The sequence below is a fragment of the Diorhabda sublineata genome, chromosome 4 (genome assembly GCF_026230105.1).
Source record: "Diorhabda sublineata isolate icDioSubl1.1 chromosome 4, icDioSubl1.1, whole genome shotgun sequence".
NCBI classification, from domain to species: Eukaryota; Metazoa; Arthropoda; class Insecta; order Coleoptera; family Chrysomelidae; genus Diorhabda; species Diorhabda sublineata.
Window position 1 is genome coordinate 30638554 of NC_079477.1, and position 16200 is coordinate 30654753.

Sequence of the window (16200 nt, forward strand, 5' to 3'; positions counted from 1 at the left end):
TTAAACAAAGTATCACAAAAGTTGGAATTATTCCGACTGAAAATGTAAAATCAGTTACAAATCTTCTAGGTTTTCTTATATTTTCTATCGGTGGCGTGAAATTATAAACACTGTCTTTTACTCACCTAATTTATTCAAACATTTCATACTACACTTACTAACTAAATAATTAACATATCACTAATACTTAATTGATATAATTTATATAAATCGTTTGTTCGATCTTTTATTTCGTTCTGTTCACTATGACTATTCGTTATAAACTAGCTGCGGTAAACAAACTCGTTTATATATCCAAAACGAGTTGTCACAAATTCTATAAAATGAAGAAACAAAATATAAATAGACCTTCCTAGAAATAGGCTCGAAAGGGACAATTCGAATGAATCGTTTCCTAGGATAGTCGAAAAAATTTTGGTTGCCCTTGATTCGATGAATTTCTGCCATTAGCTTCACTTACGTACTGAAGGAACTAAAGCGGCTTTAGTTATTTCTTCGCTATAGTACGACATTTATAGTACTATTTTTACTATATTGTTAAATAAAAATCACAAAATAGTATAATGCAACATTCTCTTTTCATACAAAATTCATGAATAAATGCTTTTTGGTGAAATAAACTTCGAGTTTTATTCAAATACCTACTTAAAATAATTATTTGATTCAATAACATAACTAGCATTTATAATATTGATAAAAAATTACTTAAAATGTGAAAACGAGAAAAATTCCTAATAAACTGATCTTATAATATCATTTTCAAGATTAATAATTGAACATTGCGACACATTTGGCTTTGGTAGGTATAACAAGAAAAGTTTTCCTTATACTTTTCCGTGATATTTATTTCGTCTACATTATTTTCTTCTCCGTTCTCATCAATATTGGTCACTGACTATAATCTGCAGCAGTACTTGGACGATTTCTTTGAATTTTCTTTGAATTGAGGCGCTTTTTCATAAATCCTGATAAGTACCTTTTTATACATTATTGCATTCTTCTCGTTTTATTGCCTTATCCGTTGCGAACGTTGGATATTGACAAGGCTATTCTTATCCTGTTAACTGCTTTTCTTAACACATCAACAGATAACACTACAAACCACTATCGTAGATAGTGCAATCATGAATGCCCTCTTCTCGCTGATCCCCTCTAACTATCCACTTTGCCTTGGAAAATCAACTACAGAAGATGATGTTCGTCATGTCTCAGTACGTGGCCAAAATACTCCAGCTTCTGCTTTTTCCTGACGACTTCCTTATAATTCCCTAGTCTCTTCATAACTTCCATGTTGGTCTTTTTAAAGTAGCCTCCGTTGTGGTCCAAGCCTCTACCTCTTTTCAACCAAGCTCTTTCTATCTGTGATCGTATTTCTGATGCCTGGTTTACTGTCATTCCGAGACATGTGTACGTTTCTACCCGATTTACATCTTGACCATTTATCGTTGGATGCACTGGAGAATGTTGACTGTGCTATATATTTCGTTTTTGATATATTCAAGAAGTCTCCATATACTTTTCCATCGATGCCAATGTTTCTAATAACCTCGATAATTTTTCGTGATTGACTTTATCGAAAGTCCTTGTTAATAGCCCTGCATCTCTGTTGACTGCAGCCAGTCTTCAGGAATCTTTCCTCTATCATAAATTGTGTTAATAATAGTGGTTAAAATATCAAAAACTGATTTTCTGTTTCGCACATTAATTTCAATGTTTTGTCAGGACTTGGTTTTTTGTAGTGCTTTAAGGATCGTATGGCTACTTATACCTGGGATTCTAAAATTGAAGGCCTAGAGACATCATCGACTTGTGTATATTCACTTGTATGTTCATCATCAAAAAGTCCTTCTGAGGAAGCTCTGAGTTTCTGATATTGACTTTCCACCGTCCTCCAACAAACATGATTGTAGGACATTTGGTTTATTTTTAGTTGTCACTAATCACAGAGAGATTGAGAGAAAGAAAGAAAGAAAGAAACATAAAAACAACTAAATAAAGAATAAAATTTCAATATACAGAATAAAACCACAATGAGTAACAGAACTTTAGGTAATAGTAATAGGTTTAAATAAGCAGTATGTCCGGACTTTGAAATTTATGTAAGAATAGAAGTCAATTGGCAAATGATTGAGAAGAGTTGATTCACTCTGGGCAGCATTTGAAATTACATATATATTTTCTGTAACGCCATACGGCCTGGAAACAATACAGAAAAAAACGTTTGTCGATTAAGAATAACCCAGAAGGCAATGGAGAGAGCAATGGTAGGAATCTTGCTTGAAGATACTCGAAATGGCAGTAGGTAGGTCATATTAGAGAACTAAATAAACGTAGAGACACCGTAGAAACGTTGGCTTCATGATAATGAGGTAGTAAGAGGATAACACTGGATCGAACTACTCCAGACACACTAATGAAGAAAACATTAGGAGTAGATACATAACGGCCAGATTAAAAATACGTAGTATGAATGACAAAAAGATATATCAAAATTATTCCAATCAAAATGTCAAAATGAAAGGAGAAACAACGAGAGCGTAGTAATAGTTTGAGATTTATAAAGACAACTAAATTTTAATGACTATTAGAAAAAATGAAAGTATTGTAGAAAATATAAATTACTTTGACAGCAATATTAGTTTCGGAAAAGCTAATATTACTATATTTAAAATGGGTTATTGTGTCTCTATTCCAATAAGAATTGATTTAATTTGGAATGGTTTGATTAATATTCTTCTTTCTATCAATTTTATCTGTCATCATGCCGATGAGTTCACTCCATTTCCATTACAAACACACGAGTCTTTTTCATTTCGTCGACTTTATCATTATCTACTATCAAAACAACTTTAATGAGTTCGTGCGGAGCTGCAAAAACAGACAAGCCACTTTTTACGGTAAACGACCTCGAGAAAATTCTTTTTCATGAAAACTCCTATGTGGACATCATTTTTCAGGTTGTAAACTGGACACAGAAACAGTATGAAAACTATTTTTGTAGGTTCATTTTAGTGATCTATATAATTTTTTTTCCTATTTCCAATAGATATTATCTATTCCAATCGGTGTATATACCTTAGCAATTTAAAAACATTTCTGTGGAAACCCTATGAAAATAATGTTATGGAATGTGTTATATAAATTAATAAATCAATATATAGAATGAATCTGATTTTTCCAATCCTTATCATCCCAATCTAATGATATTGCGAATACAAGAATCAAAAACATATGAGTGCTCTTTGTAGCTGACAAACAGAAAATAGTCATCACCATCAATAGCACGAGAGTACAAGGTGAGCTAAAGCTTTCTTCTGAGAAGATTTTGAAGCATACATCTAGATGAGAACAGTTTCTTTAATACTGACTATCAATATTTTCTTTTCAACTTCTTTTATTTATAGAGATTTTAGTCGTAATTTGTTTATATTCCTCGAAGATTATACAGAAAGGTTTAGACAATAGATTTGCATTGCCACCCAGTTAATTTTCTTGATGGAATTAATACTACTAAGTGATATTAGGAGCATTCCCATATCTCATCGTATCGTTTCCTCCATTTACATTATAATAGTTCTTAAAAAAATCTCTTGCTTTACAGTACACTAATCATTATATATCATAAGCTCTACTAAGAGCTTCGGTAGTACTAGGCTACTAACTTTCAATTCATTTTCAATTCGCTCTTGTCCTTTCTGCATATTTAATGATTTATCTACATAAGCTCCATAGAGAAAAATCTGAAGCTGTAAGGTGTGGGTGAGTTGACTTATACACTTTTCAAAAAATACGCGAAAAATACGTCAGGATTATTGGCGTTAGGAAACATATTGGAAAGGAAACTTCTGTTAATAAAAATTATAAATAACGTTTCCTGTAAGATTTTCTTCAGAAAAATGGGGATCAGTAATTATTCCATTAATGATTATAACCCAGATATCAATTTTTTGATATATATGACCTTCAGTAATTGAGTGCTTGAACCATTTGAGCAAAATTAGCTCCAGATCATAAGACTTCAAAATATCATAAGACTGCATATGGCGATCGGGATCAGATGGTACATTTCGTCCTTTAAGTTACATAATATCTACCATATGGCTGGGTTAGCTCCATGAAGTACTATGAGGATTATTTTCAGTTTTTAATACATCAAGTCACAAGTTTTCTAAGGCCTGCATTTTTAATATTATCAAAATGATCATTTTTTATGAATTTATTCTCAATTTTTCTAACTGGACTGATGGGTCTGATTGGGTACTTTGTATTGAACAAATCGCCAAATCGCTGAGCTCTCGTTTTATCTCCACATTCAATAAAAATTAGAGATTCTGTGATGGGGCCATAATTTACTTATATGTATGTATGTTTATCTATATAACGATATATTTTACCATTTTTGTCCTTTTTTTAGCAAAACAGGAAATTCATTGTTCACTAGATGAGCACTCACTAAATATTGATTGGGTTATTAGTTTTAACAAATACTTGAGTGAAGAATGGAATAAATTTCTTCTTACTCAGTAGATGAGCTATGGCTTCACTGAATAAGATAGTCAAAGACCTTTCGAATGAGGTATTCCAAGACCCATATAATTTCGCAACAAAATTTTTGATACAACTATATTAGTATATTATTGTAACGTTTTTCATATTTATTTACACTCTTTATATTTGTGGGGTGAATCAATAAACACTGACTCTTATGTTCTTAATTTACTTACACACTATAAACAAATCATTTTTATTCCTGATTGAAATTCTATAAAGTTCTAGAACAAAAAGAAACAAAAGAACATAAATAAATCGACTTTCCTAGGAATTATATAGATGAAATAATGTAATAATCCAAATTCTATAATAAAAAGTTCATCAATGGCTTGTCTGCCATTTATAACAAACAGATTGCAAGCGCCGCACGAATTCGCCATTCCACAGGACCCAATTCGAAAGCTTGTTCGAAGCCCTTATCGAGGAAATCTGCGTTCAAAAGTTCAAAATTGATCTATTTTTGGATTTTTCCAAAGAATAAATTATTTGAAAAACAATAAATTCTATAACTTATCTCCACTCTGTTTATCTGGAATTGAGCGTAGATGAATAAGTTGAACACAGTAGAATTTCCAGATATAAAATATTATTATGAAGCTGTTTTTAAAGATTCAAATTATAAAGTAAAAAATCTTCCAATTTCTCTGTTTTGTGATCCTTTATCAACTGTTTTCTATTGATACGAGATAATCGCAACGTGAATTCCATTTATCTCATTAAAAGTTCCCCATGTAGACATTCCATATTTGAACTAACAAAAACTAATGCTGATAACATTATTCAAATATTCATTTAATTATATACATAAATACTATATTTTGGTCATGATCCATTAATATAAGTATTTTTTTTGTTACAGAGGCAGGGCTGCATTCATGGAGAAGATTTACCATATTTATTTGGTGCGCCACTGATAGGAGGTCTTATGCATTTTGCAAAAAACTATACAAAATCCGAGATAGCCCTATCGGAAATAACAATGATTTACTGGAGTAATTTTGCCAGAACTGGGTAAGTTATCGTCACTCTGATCGATAAAACAAGATATCGATTCTCATACTTATAATTTATTGAAAACATTGAATTATCAATGTTTGGATTGTCACTTCGAACACCAAGTCCACATAGTCACCCAACCTACATTAATACAGATTGACGCGCTGAGAAAATTATGCATTACGTAAAAGTAATTTTATGTAAACTACGATTTAACTAACTTTTCGGAGGTTGGGCATACTGTCGCTATAATTCATATAAATGCACAATTTCTGATGTCATCTCTCAAAATTTTACATAAAATCGAGAGATAGTTTAACTTCAATACTCATATGTATGAAACAAATTTCATTTTTGGGTAAATGTGTAGAAAACAAAATTTTGAGTGATGATGAAATATCATTGAAATTACTCCATCTCGTCCATTGACATGAAAATGTTTTTTCCGCTTTAAAAAGTCAGATGAACACGGATGACTCTGAATATTATTATCTGCTGTTTCCAAAAGTAGTTTAAGTGAATTTTTTCATCTATATGGCATGAAAGATGGAACCCATCATACCCATAGATTAAAATACTATTAAAACGATATGTTTCTAAGAAAGCGAAAACCTTTTTCCGGCCACTAATATCATGACAAAATATTAAATTCAGATGTCCTATCCTACATTACTTCGGCATTTACTCTTGCTCCAATATTTCTTCAAAAGTTATAGATATTTTCCAAAAGTTCATCTTCTCTTCCATTGTACAATCCGTCTAGCCCCGGTATTTCTCACTTTTGGAATCCTCGTAGATAGTGGGACTTTTGCTCGTTATTTCCTCTTCTATACTCTTTTTTTCTCAGTTCCTTCTATACCATCTATACTTCTATACAAGGTAATTATTCCCATTTCCTCATTTTACTATTGTTTAGTACTTTTTAGGTCTGTGTCTTCACGAGTTCAAATAACTTCCAATTGTCTCTTTTTTTATCCCCTTTTCCTTACATTATATCATGTACTTATCAATATTTATCTCTGCAATTTTATTTGTTTCTGCTCTTATTTCCTATAGTTGTTTAGTTCTGTTGTGATTCAATATCTCAACCAATTTACCATGGCCCTAATCAAAGTATTGGTCATATGGTTTGTGATTATTATCTATCCGTCCATTTCTCATATAATCGTAACGAACTCCTCTCGAGCAATCGACAATAATTGATTATTATTTTCCGTTCGCAATACAAAAAACCCCTCAATCCTCCTATCGTGATTACGTTTGTTAGTCGTGAAATAATTGATTATTTTCAGAGCTCTTGTGAAAATATAACTAAAGTCTGTTTGTCAAAGAAAAATAGTAAACCAAAACATATTCACTCATAGTGCATCAGGGCTGAAAACGCCAAAGCCGAATCACATTCCGCAATTAAAAAATAATTTGCGGTTTCATACAGCAGATTATTAATATAAATTATAAATAATTATGCAAAATAATTATAACAAAAATATATTGAAACATTAAAATAAAATTTTCTTTTTTCACCCCAATTAACACATTTTTCTTATTCCATCTTATCAATCAGATGACATTCACTGTCGTCAAAATTTATAATAAGGGGCTCAGCTTGCACATCAATGACAATATCTTTATTCCTTATTTTAGTTCCAACCTTGGACACTTGAGGAAGAAGATACCCCGAAATGTTTGCTGTTTTGGAAATAACATTATCAACAATTCTTCTTCGAACCATTGTTGCTATTGTATCGATAGTATTACATGCAGTAAAATCATTTCAAGAAGTTTGTTACCTCCAGTTATAAAGCTAATGTGTATTTCAATGCCAGCGCAGTAAGAAGAGAATTCCACGAATTGCAACATTTAATCTTCAAACTCATATATCATGCAGCTCAAATATCTTTTTTCTTATTTCTTACTCTTGTTTTCTTGTTTATTCAAAAATTCATTGATTTCATCATTTATTGTCAGCCAATTGCAAAGTTTATCACCAACATTCCAAATTATCTTTTTTTAAGAATTCATACTGATAAGTTCCTGCAAATGATTATTCTAATAAAATCAGCGGAATCTGCGATTGAACATTGTTTCAGTTATCAATAGCGAAAGTGTATCCCTAGCATATCGAGTCGATTTTAAGTACTTTTAAGTTCACCAGCAAATTGACATAGATAGAATCTTTCTACTAATCATTAAGTCTTAAACCGCGTTAACCGCAAATTAACACCATTCAGGAAATTAACGTAACCTCCTGTTTAACTTGGTTATTATTTAACTCATCGTCTGGAAATGTTAACACTCCACAGAGTTTTCCGATTACGTATTAACCATTAACATGTTAAGTGGAAACTTGAAGGGAAACTTTTTACATTAATATTCGCGTTTCATGCTCGTATCGAGCTCGTAATAGTATAACCTACTTAACAATTTTCCAACAAATTGAAAGAACGGCGTCTGCAATGCAATAATGGATTCTTCACTTCTTGAATATAATGAAAAGTAGTTCCATAAGCATAAAGAAAGAAGTTCATCAAATTTTGTTATAACAAAGACGAATTAAATTGCTGGTTTTCATAATACATCTAATTCTAAAATAATATAGATGCATTTGTGAGGAATACTTCCTCAACATATTTTAAATTTTAGTTTCTAACTTGCCACGACGACGTCTCTATCAAGTCATGTATGGATTGAAAAGTGAGCTTCATAGCGTTTGACTGCTTTTGTAACGAGAAAAATACTAAAAATTAAAATATGGTGGCTATTAACTTAGCATAGTTGAAAACTTGGCAAAAAAAGTTTTGTAGACAATATTGGTGGTTAGCATGAACAAAATATTTATGTTTTTCTTATTTATTCATAATATTTCCATCGGTGAGAATTTTTTTACTCACTTAATTAATTAACTTCGGTTTACTATGACTATTTTCATAAACTAATTCCGGTAAAAATACACGTCTATATATTCAAAACGAATGTCTCAAAAATTTAAGAAAAACAACAAATGAATAAAAAGAACTTCCCAGAAATTAGTAAAAAAACAACAAAACAACATATATAACAAACCTCAAATGAATTGTGCTTTAGCCAAATTTCAGACTTCCATTATAACCGGCCTATGTTGGAGACGAGCTCATACGAGGGTGAATCAAATATAAACGAGACTTTTGGACCTGCGCGCGCAATAGTGATGGAAGAACGTTCCGCTGTTATTGGCTGTTAGGTTGGTTTGTCAGGAGTGGGGGAAGCACGTGACTCATCATCATAGACTCGCTCAGTGTCCATCGTTACGATGTCCGAGCAGGAGGTACCTCCCTCTATTGCGCAACGTATTGTTATAAAGTTTTTAGCTGCAGAAGGTGTAAAACCGGCCGAAATCTTGAGAAGATTGACTGCACAGTTCGGAGAAAAGACGCTGTCGCGAGCTAGAGTGTTTGCTTGGCATAAACAGTTCGTGGAGGGCCTTGAACGTGTTGAAAATGAGAGCCATGACCGCAGACCCCGCACCAGCATTACAGCGGGCAACATCGACAGTGTTCGTCAACTTGTTGAAAGTGATAGGCGTCTAACAACTTCGGATATTGCAATTGCGATATGCAAGACTTGCATATCGCCGCAAAAGACGACACCTTCCAATGAGAAAAGTGATTCTCCTCCATGACAATGCTCGCCCCCATACGGCAGCCCTGACAGTACAAAAATTGGAGCAACTGGGTTGGGAGACACTGGAACACCCTCCATACAGTCCAGACCTGTCTCCCTGCGACTTCCATGTCTTTGGTCCTCTCAAGGAAGCTTTGGGAGGGCAAAAATTCCACAGCGATAATGAGGTTGAAGCATATGTGCGCAATTGGCTACAAACACGACCTGACTCTTTTTACCTGGAAGGAATTAAAAAATTACCTATACGCTGGGAAAAATGTGTTTCTAAATCAGGAGATTATGTAGAAAAATAAACTATGATTGTTTGTGCGTTTAAAATCAAAATAAATATTTTAAAAAATAAGTCTTGTTTATATTTGATTCACCCTCGTATCTTTTACCCGATATGTACTTTTCATGTGATACTTTAGTAGCAAATTTTGTTGGATTCAACGAAAAAATCGTACTATACATTTAGATTCAGTATCAACTATTTTTTTTAAATTATTTTCTTAATTCATCTTTACGCAGGGTTGGAAAAATATTACATATAACTTCATTATTTGTCAAGTGAGACATTATGATAAAAATTCATCAATATATCAATGCAAATTTAGATTTTTTAATAGCTTTTATTTATTTTTGAGAAATAACAACCCAAAAAAAAGGAGAAAAATGTTTGTCGCTAAAACATATTAATCAAGTTGTCAATGTCAAGTGAGATTTTGACAGCAACAGGTTGAAAATGTCAAATTTTCACCTATCCTTGAAGAAAAAAACAAATTTTTCCTAATAATGCCCAAAAATTTATTCGTATCGGTACATATACACTTATACAGAAATAAAATGCAAAAAAACCTCGCTACATGCTTTCTATGAAGAGATATCGCTGCTACAGACACGTACATACGGCCGACCTTCCCACTAAATTCAAAAATTTCAGTAAAATTTTAGTCTCGATTCTAAAACGTCCTCTATTCACAAAGTTCATCATATATGGGACATAAAATAGGATTTATTGAATTTGTAATGGAACCATCTCTTATATTCGTTGTTCTACTACAGCTGCCAGGTCAAAGTTTTGATATAATCAAGGACCCAAATGGTGCATCACTCTTTATCAACATCAATATCATCCAACAACTTGGAACCCAGTTGAGGTCTGCAACCGTCCCGGCTTGCCGTATATAAGTCGTTATATCTATATCAGTCTTAGTTTTTTTCAATTTATAACAGGTTTATATTTGTTGTAGTTTTAAAGATACGCAATTAATGCGAATTATATTTTTTTTATAAATTCAATCGACCAACCATCAGATGGATTCCAAAGCTGCAAGCGTTTTGACAACTTAACCACATCCCAAAAAAGAACCTTCTTAGAAATGGCCCACAACTACAACTTCAACAAACCTAACTTGAAAATAAATATTCTAGCACCGGTTGGATAGACCAAGTAGGACTTACATCCTCATAAGGGTAAGCTTCCACTGGTCATCCAATCACTTGATTGACCAATAAGGGTATCAGGGGCATTTTCCCAACATACCCTTCCTATAGAGCCACTCATGATCTGAACCAGATTGAGATTTCCCCACGGGTTTTTGTCCACATTGACTGGTCTGTCTATCGGACCTAACTAATACATTTAACTTTCATACATACATTTTCATATTTAACATATTTTAATTATACATATTTTCATATTATACAAATTTATATATTCTTATATCTTCACACGGTTTAACTGTCATACAATCAACGACACGGAAACAGTCATGCACTCTGGATGAAAGCTTATTCAAGTTGATTTCATAAAGTCTGAGTCTATTGATAATTAGTGGTGTTCCCACGATATATTTCTACAAATTAGCATTATAATGCTTTCCGACCGATATGGAATCCCTTTAATGGTTTTCACCTTCAAATAGGACTAAATCGTTACCCCGTGTCGGCTATAATAGCAACCGGCTTGATTCAGTCAGACACAAACAATTGACTCAAATTAGTTATCGTAAATTTCATCATAGATGATCGAATGTCAATTAATAAATTTCCGGCCGGTCTTCTGCTATCCAACTCGAGCTCATGATACATCAACAGAAATTCACACATATTCAATATTAATTGAACCATGGGCACCACAGGGTATTTTGGTATACATATTTTCAAATATTTTCACATATTCATGAATTTTAACAAACTTGAAAAAATTACAACATACATAATCTATGTGAATTATAATAAATAAAACTTAATTTATACCATGAATTATTCCGATATGATAACACGTAGGAATTCATCCTCGAATCGAACAAAAGTCAATTTTATAATATATCTTTAAATACATCTTTTTCACAGTTAGTTTGATTTTCCAGCTTAATTTTCCACTTATATTGTAGTTTCCCTGATGATGGAAAGAACACCTCTCAAAAGCGTGGATATATAATTCAATAAAGAGTTTTCATTCTCCAAAATTTGCAGATCCACCGTAAATTGACTAAAATTCACACAGATCTTTAAACTTCTCGAATTGAGTGGCAGGTCGAAAACAAATTTCTACAAAGTGTGAACGTGATCATAAAACGGAAGGGACCACCGAGCCTCAATAAGTTAACAAAGGAATGTGAAAAATTCTAACATTTTTTATAAAAAATTAACATTGAGAAAGTATTGGATATTGAATTGTTAGGTAGCGGAAAGCTGAGTAAACAATTTCAGCTCAATCAGAACCATCGGAAGTATCGCAAATAACCGTGTCAAATTTTGAACCAAACAAACTAACATACGAGAAAGTCAGCTAAAGAAAATGAGGTAATCATTTTTCCAAACTACCCTTTGGAATGAATGCAATGAGATTTCATTTATTCATAAACTCACTCACTGTGGAATTGTTTTCAAAAATTAGTTACTACAAATTTTCGTCTAAACCATATTAAAATATTTTTCTTATTTATTTCTATGATTTTTTTTCGTGGGGTGAATTAATAAATACCGTTTCTTACTTTTTTAACTTATGTAAATACCTCACACTACACTACCTTATAATAATTCACTTATGACTTAACTAATTTATTGAAATTCTTCGATTGCTTGCTCTTTCGATCTGTTCACTTCGACTATTTATCATAAACTGAACTAAACTGAAATTTAGAATTCTACTATATCCAAGCAAGACTGGGTCCAGAGAGTTCGTAACAATATTTACATAAACTGTGTCAGTAATTTTTATATTATTTGAGGATTACACAAAACTGAAGAAGCAAAGCCCTAGGCAACAAATAGAAAATATATAATATTTGATATGTTAGTCAAACTCAAATTAGAAAAATTTCCCTTGTTCATCACTCTAGAATTTTACAGTGTGAAGTTTAGGAAGAATATGATGAGAAAATGCTGAAATACATACAGTGAAGTCTTATTTTGAGAGTGAAATGGTAAGTAGCTCCTATCAATGGTATGCTCGCAAAATTCAACGAAATAACACAAATATGTATATTAGTCTATTCATATATTGATACTTCGAATGATCAAAGCATCATTAATTTCGTTGGGAAAACGGAGAACGCATACAATCAAAGAGCTATAATTGTCAAAAGAATATAATTGGGGAACATCGTTGCGACTAGAATATAAAATTCTAGAAAATGCCGTCTCCATTTCTGCTTCAATGCTGACTTTTTGTTGAGAGTTTCCATTCGAATTAATCATTTTCTGTATGTTACATACAGTATCTGAACAAAAATTTAACCTTACCTCAGTAACTCAAATATAGTGTTTCCAAACATCTTAATAGAAAGGAAACGAATTCTCATACAAAACTCATACCGAATAAATGAGACCGTCAACATTCTATTAGGGAAAGAAAAACTTGAATCTATTGAGAACAGTTCACGTTAAAAATAAAAATAAAATAGCGGTAGTCTCGAGAATCTGATGTCTCAGCATCCTTCTTCAAATTTTGAAATCTCACTAGCTTCACCAATAAGAACATTTACCTATTGTGTCAAATCTGTGTTTCCAGCTAATTTATCTTTATGTTGAATGATTAATATTACGTAGTGAAGTGAAAATAATTGTCATTTATCCATAGAAACGCACACCTCTCCGAAATTAAATGCGTGTATTTGAAAACTAGAGAATTATATTATGGTACAATCATTTATTGTCAGAAATTTAAATTGCACTACTTACTCAAATTTGTTAGATGTTAGCAATGATGAGTGACACATAAGAATATGATTTATAATCATTTTTTAGAGGACCATCTCTTTTTCCAGTCATACAGGGTACCTACCCCCTCATTATAATGAAGGCGTAAGAGTGTTTTAGATTGGATAAATGAATTCAATAAAGTGGCAAGCGAAATCAACAAATCTCGCTCCTGTGTGATTTTTTGTGGAGACACCTAAAGTGGGAAATATACGTCACTTCGTCTGCAGATCCTGCAGAGTTGTGATTATTAAATTGGATCCGATCATCAATTCCTGACATCGGAGATATATGAAAATGTAAAAGAGCTTTGAAAATGAGTTTAAATATTGTATGGTTATCAGGTTAATTCGAATATTGACTTTATTCATTTGGTGTTATTATTGATGTTCGTTAAAATATGAATAAGTGAATTACTAAATAGTTATTTCATGAATGAGTACAATGTATCTTAAACATACATCATGTGTTCTCTTGTTTTCGTTATACATTTTTATTTGTTATTCAGCTTTCCAAATATTTATTTTTCCGTACTGAGAATAGTGGATCTTTTTCCATTTTGTTCCCACTTCTCATTACCATCAATTTAGTTCTTGTTAAACTTATCAGTATTCATCTCAACCAGTCGTTCAATTACATTCCTCTGAACTAGTAGCACCTCTCATCACTTCCAGTTCCAAATTATAATGACAGTATCCCTGGATCTGTATTGTAACCTACTAGGTATCACTAGATACTTAGGGTTTTCAATCTAAATCTATTGAGAGATTGAAATATTTCGTAGCTCGTGACAACCGTAGACAAGAACATGCTAACCATGATTTGCAACTTCTATGACTTAATAAATTGAATTTCAAAATTTGTATTGATAAATATAGTCCCACTCCAACGATTCAATATGTTCTAGTCATCAAATTTATAAAGGACTGAATCGATTATACGTTTCTGTAAATGTTCTAGTCAAGAAATTTCTATTCAAATTTCGATTACTTCTTCTAAAAGTGGATTGTGCCAATCACAATGTAAAATGTTAGTTTCCAATGTATTCGACGATGTTTACAAATGGAAGGCGTTTGATTTCTTCTGGACAGTCTTAAATCACCGACAAAAGCACATTTAAAATCCTATCAGTTTCCGCATTTGTTCGGCTGACGCCATTTTGCATTCAAGACAAAATAGAAATATATTAGAACTCGTCAGGTTCATGCATGTTGTATAAAGTGCAATCGAAGCTAAGATGAATTGAGTAAAAATTACCTGAACGAAAGAAACCTGGAATTAAATTCCTAACCAATCTCGAATAACGTTCTTTCCGCTTTTAGAGGCTGAAATATTTCACGTGTAGTGGTGAATAATTCATTGAACAATGCTACGTAGTTACACTGAGAAATGGGAATGGTGAAATAGCTAATAGCAGCAATAGATAGATCCAAGACACTATTTTATTATATGTTATCTTAAATATAGGGAATCATATGATTTCCATACTTGTGGATATTTTTTATTGCTTCATCGATTATTTCATGGTGGAAAAACTAATTTTACAGATATGAGAAATGATGAAAATATATAATTATGATATTAATGTCCATACATCTAGGTGCACACACTGTTTACAATAATCTGTATACTGTCATTCATTTTCTAGATAATTTATTTATTATTCAAGTTTATAGAGTTCTGCTCTCTTCAGTTTCGGAATCGATGATTATTCTATTGATAAAAACAATGGATTTGCGTAGCCTGAGAAAATTGAATGCTTTCGCAACACTTAATGGAAATATTCATATTTCGTGGCAATGGTTGATGTCTTTTAAATGTTGTCAAACACAAATATCATCACGAAGAATAGGAATTAGGAATATTTCAGAAATGTCTTTAATATATGAATTAGAAACTAGAGGTCTATAAAATTTGCCAGCAAGTATTTATTAGTATTAAACGTTGCTTGCAGTCAATCTAGAAGCTAGTTATAAGTATTTCCAATAGCTGGGTTAAAGAGTATAAGTAACTCCGATTTTTAATCCTACTACTAACATTGATGGAAACATTCCAGAATGAATATTACTTTAATGATGAAGCATAACTGCAGAATTTAACAGATAAGGTTTTTATTTTTCAATTTCAGTATGGTCTGCCTACTATTTATCATTCTCATACTGTCATTAGATCAACATTTCCATTATTTTTGTTATAGAAATCCAAATGAATCACCCGATGGAGAGACGCATGGACTTAGACTAGAGAGAAGTAGACTAAAAAATGTAGAATGGACGGCCTATGAAGGGGTTCATAAGAAATATTTGAATTTGGGTAAGTAGTATTCCTAATTTCATTCAAGACGTTTTTGCATGCAGGCTTTCTGAAAAGTGAGTATATCTGTACAGCTACTTCTCTAACTTTTTTAAAAATATTGAACCTGTCATATTTGTCTTGTAACTCTTTCATTTCATCATCATCGTCGTCGTCTTCTTTGCTCCATCAAATCTAGGATTTCGTCAGTCATCCATTGTTGTTTTACCACCTCACAATTTGAAATTAAAAGTAGGATCAGTTGTCATCATGCTGCGTAACATTAATCAACCTCGCCTGTGCAATGGAACAATACTACTGAAAAAGGTGATGAATACTGTCCTTGCGGCAACAATCATAAGGAGGAAAATACAAAGGATAGGATGACTTGATCATGAAGATACCATTGATTCCAAAGGATTTATCATTCGATTTTAAACGTTTACAATTTCCTGTACGTCTGGCCTTTGCGATGACTATAAATAAATCGAGAGACAAGTCATTGGAAGTTTG

The 16200-nt window shown here is 32.2% G+C and overlaps 1 protein-coding gene across 2 annotated transcripts in view; it reads left to right on the forward strand.

Annotated features, from left to right (window-relative positions):
* The window catches only part of LOC130442407 (neuroligin-4, Y-linked), a 610660-nt gene that overhangs the window by 545855 nt on the left and 48605 nt on the right, over positions 1–16200 (forward strand). For both annotated transcript variants that reach the window (XM_056776497.1, XM_056776498.1), the window contains exons 6-7: positions 5411–5562; positions 15593–15708. In XM_056776497.1, the coding sequence (XP_056632475.1) occupies positions 5411–5562; positions 15593–15708 (268 nt within the window). The remainder of the gene's footprint in view (positions 1–5410; positions 5563–15592; positions 15709–16200) is intronic.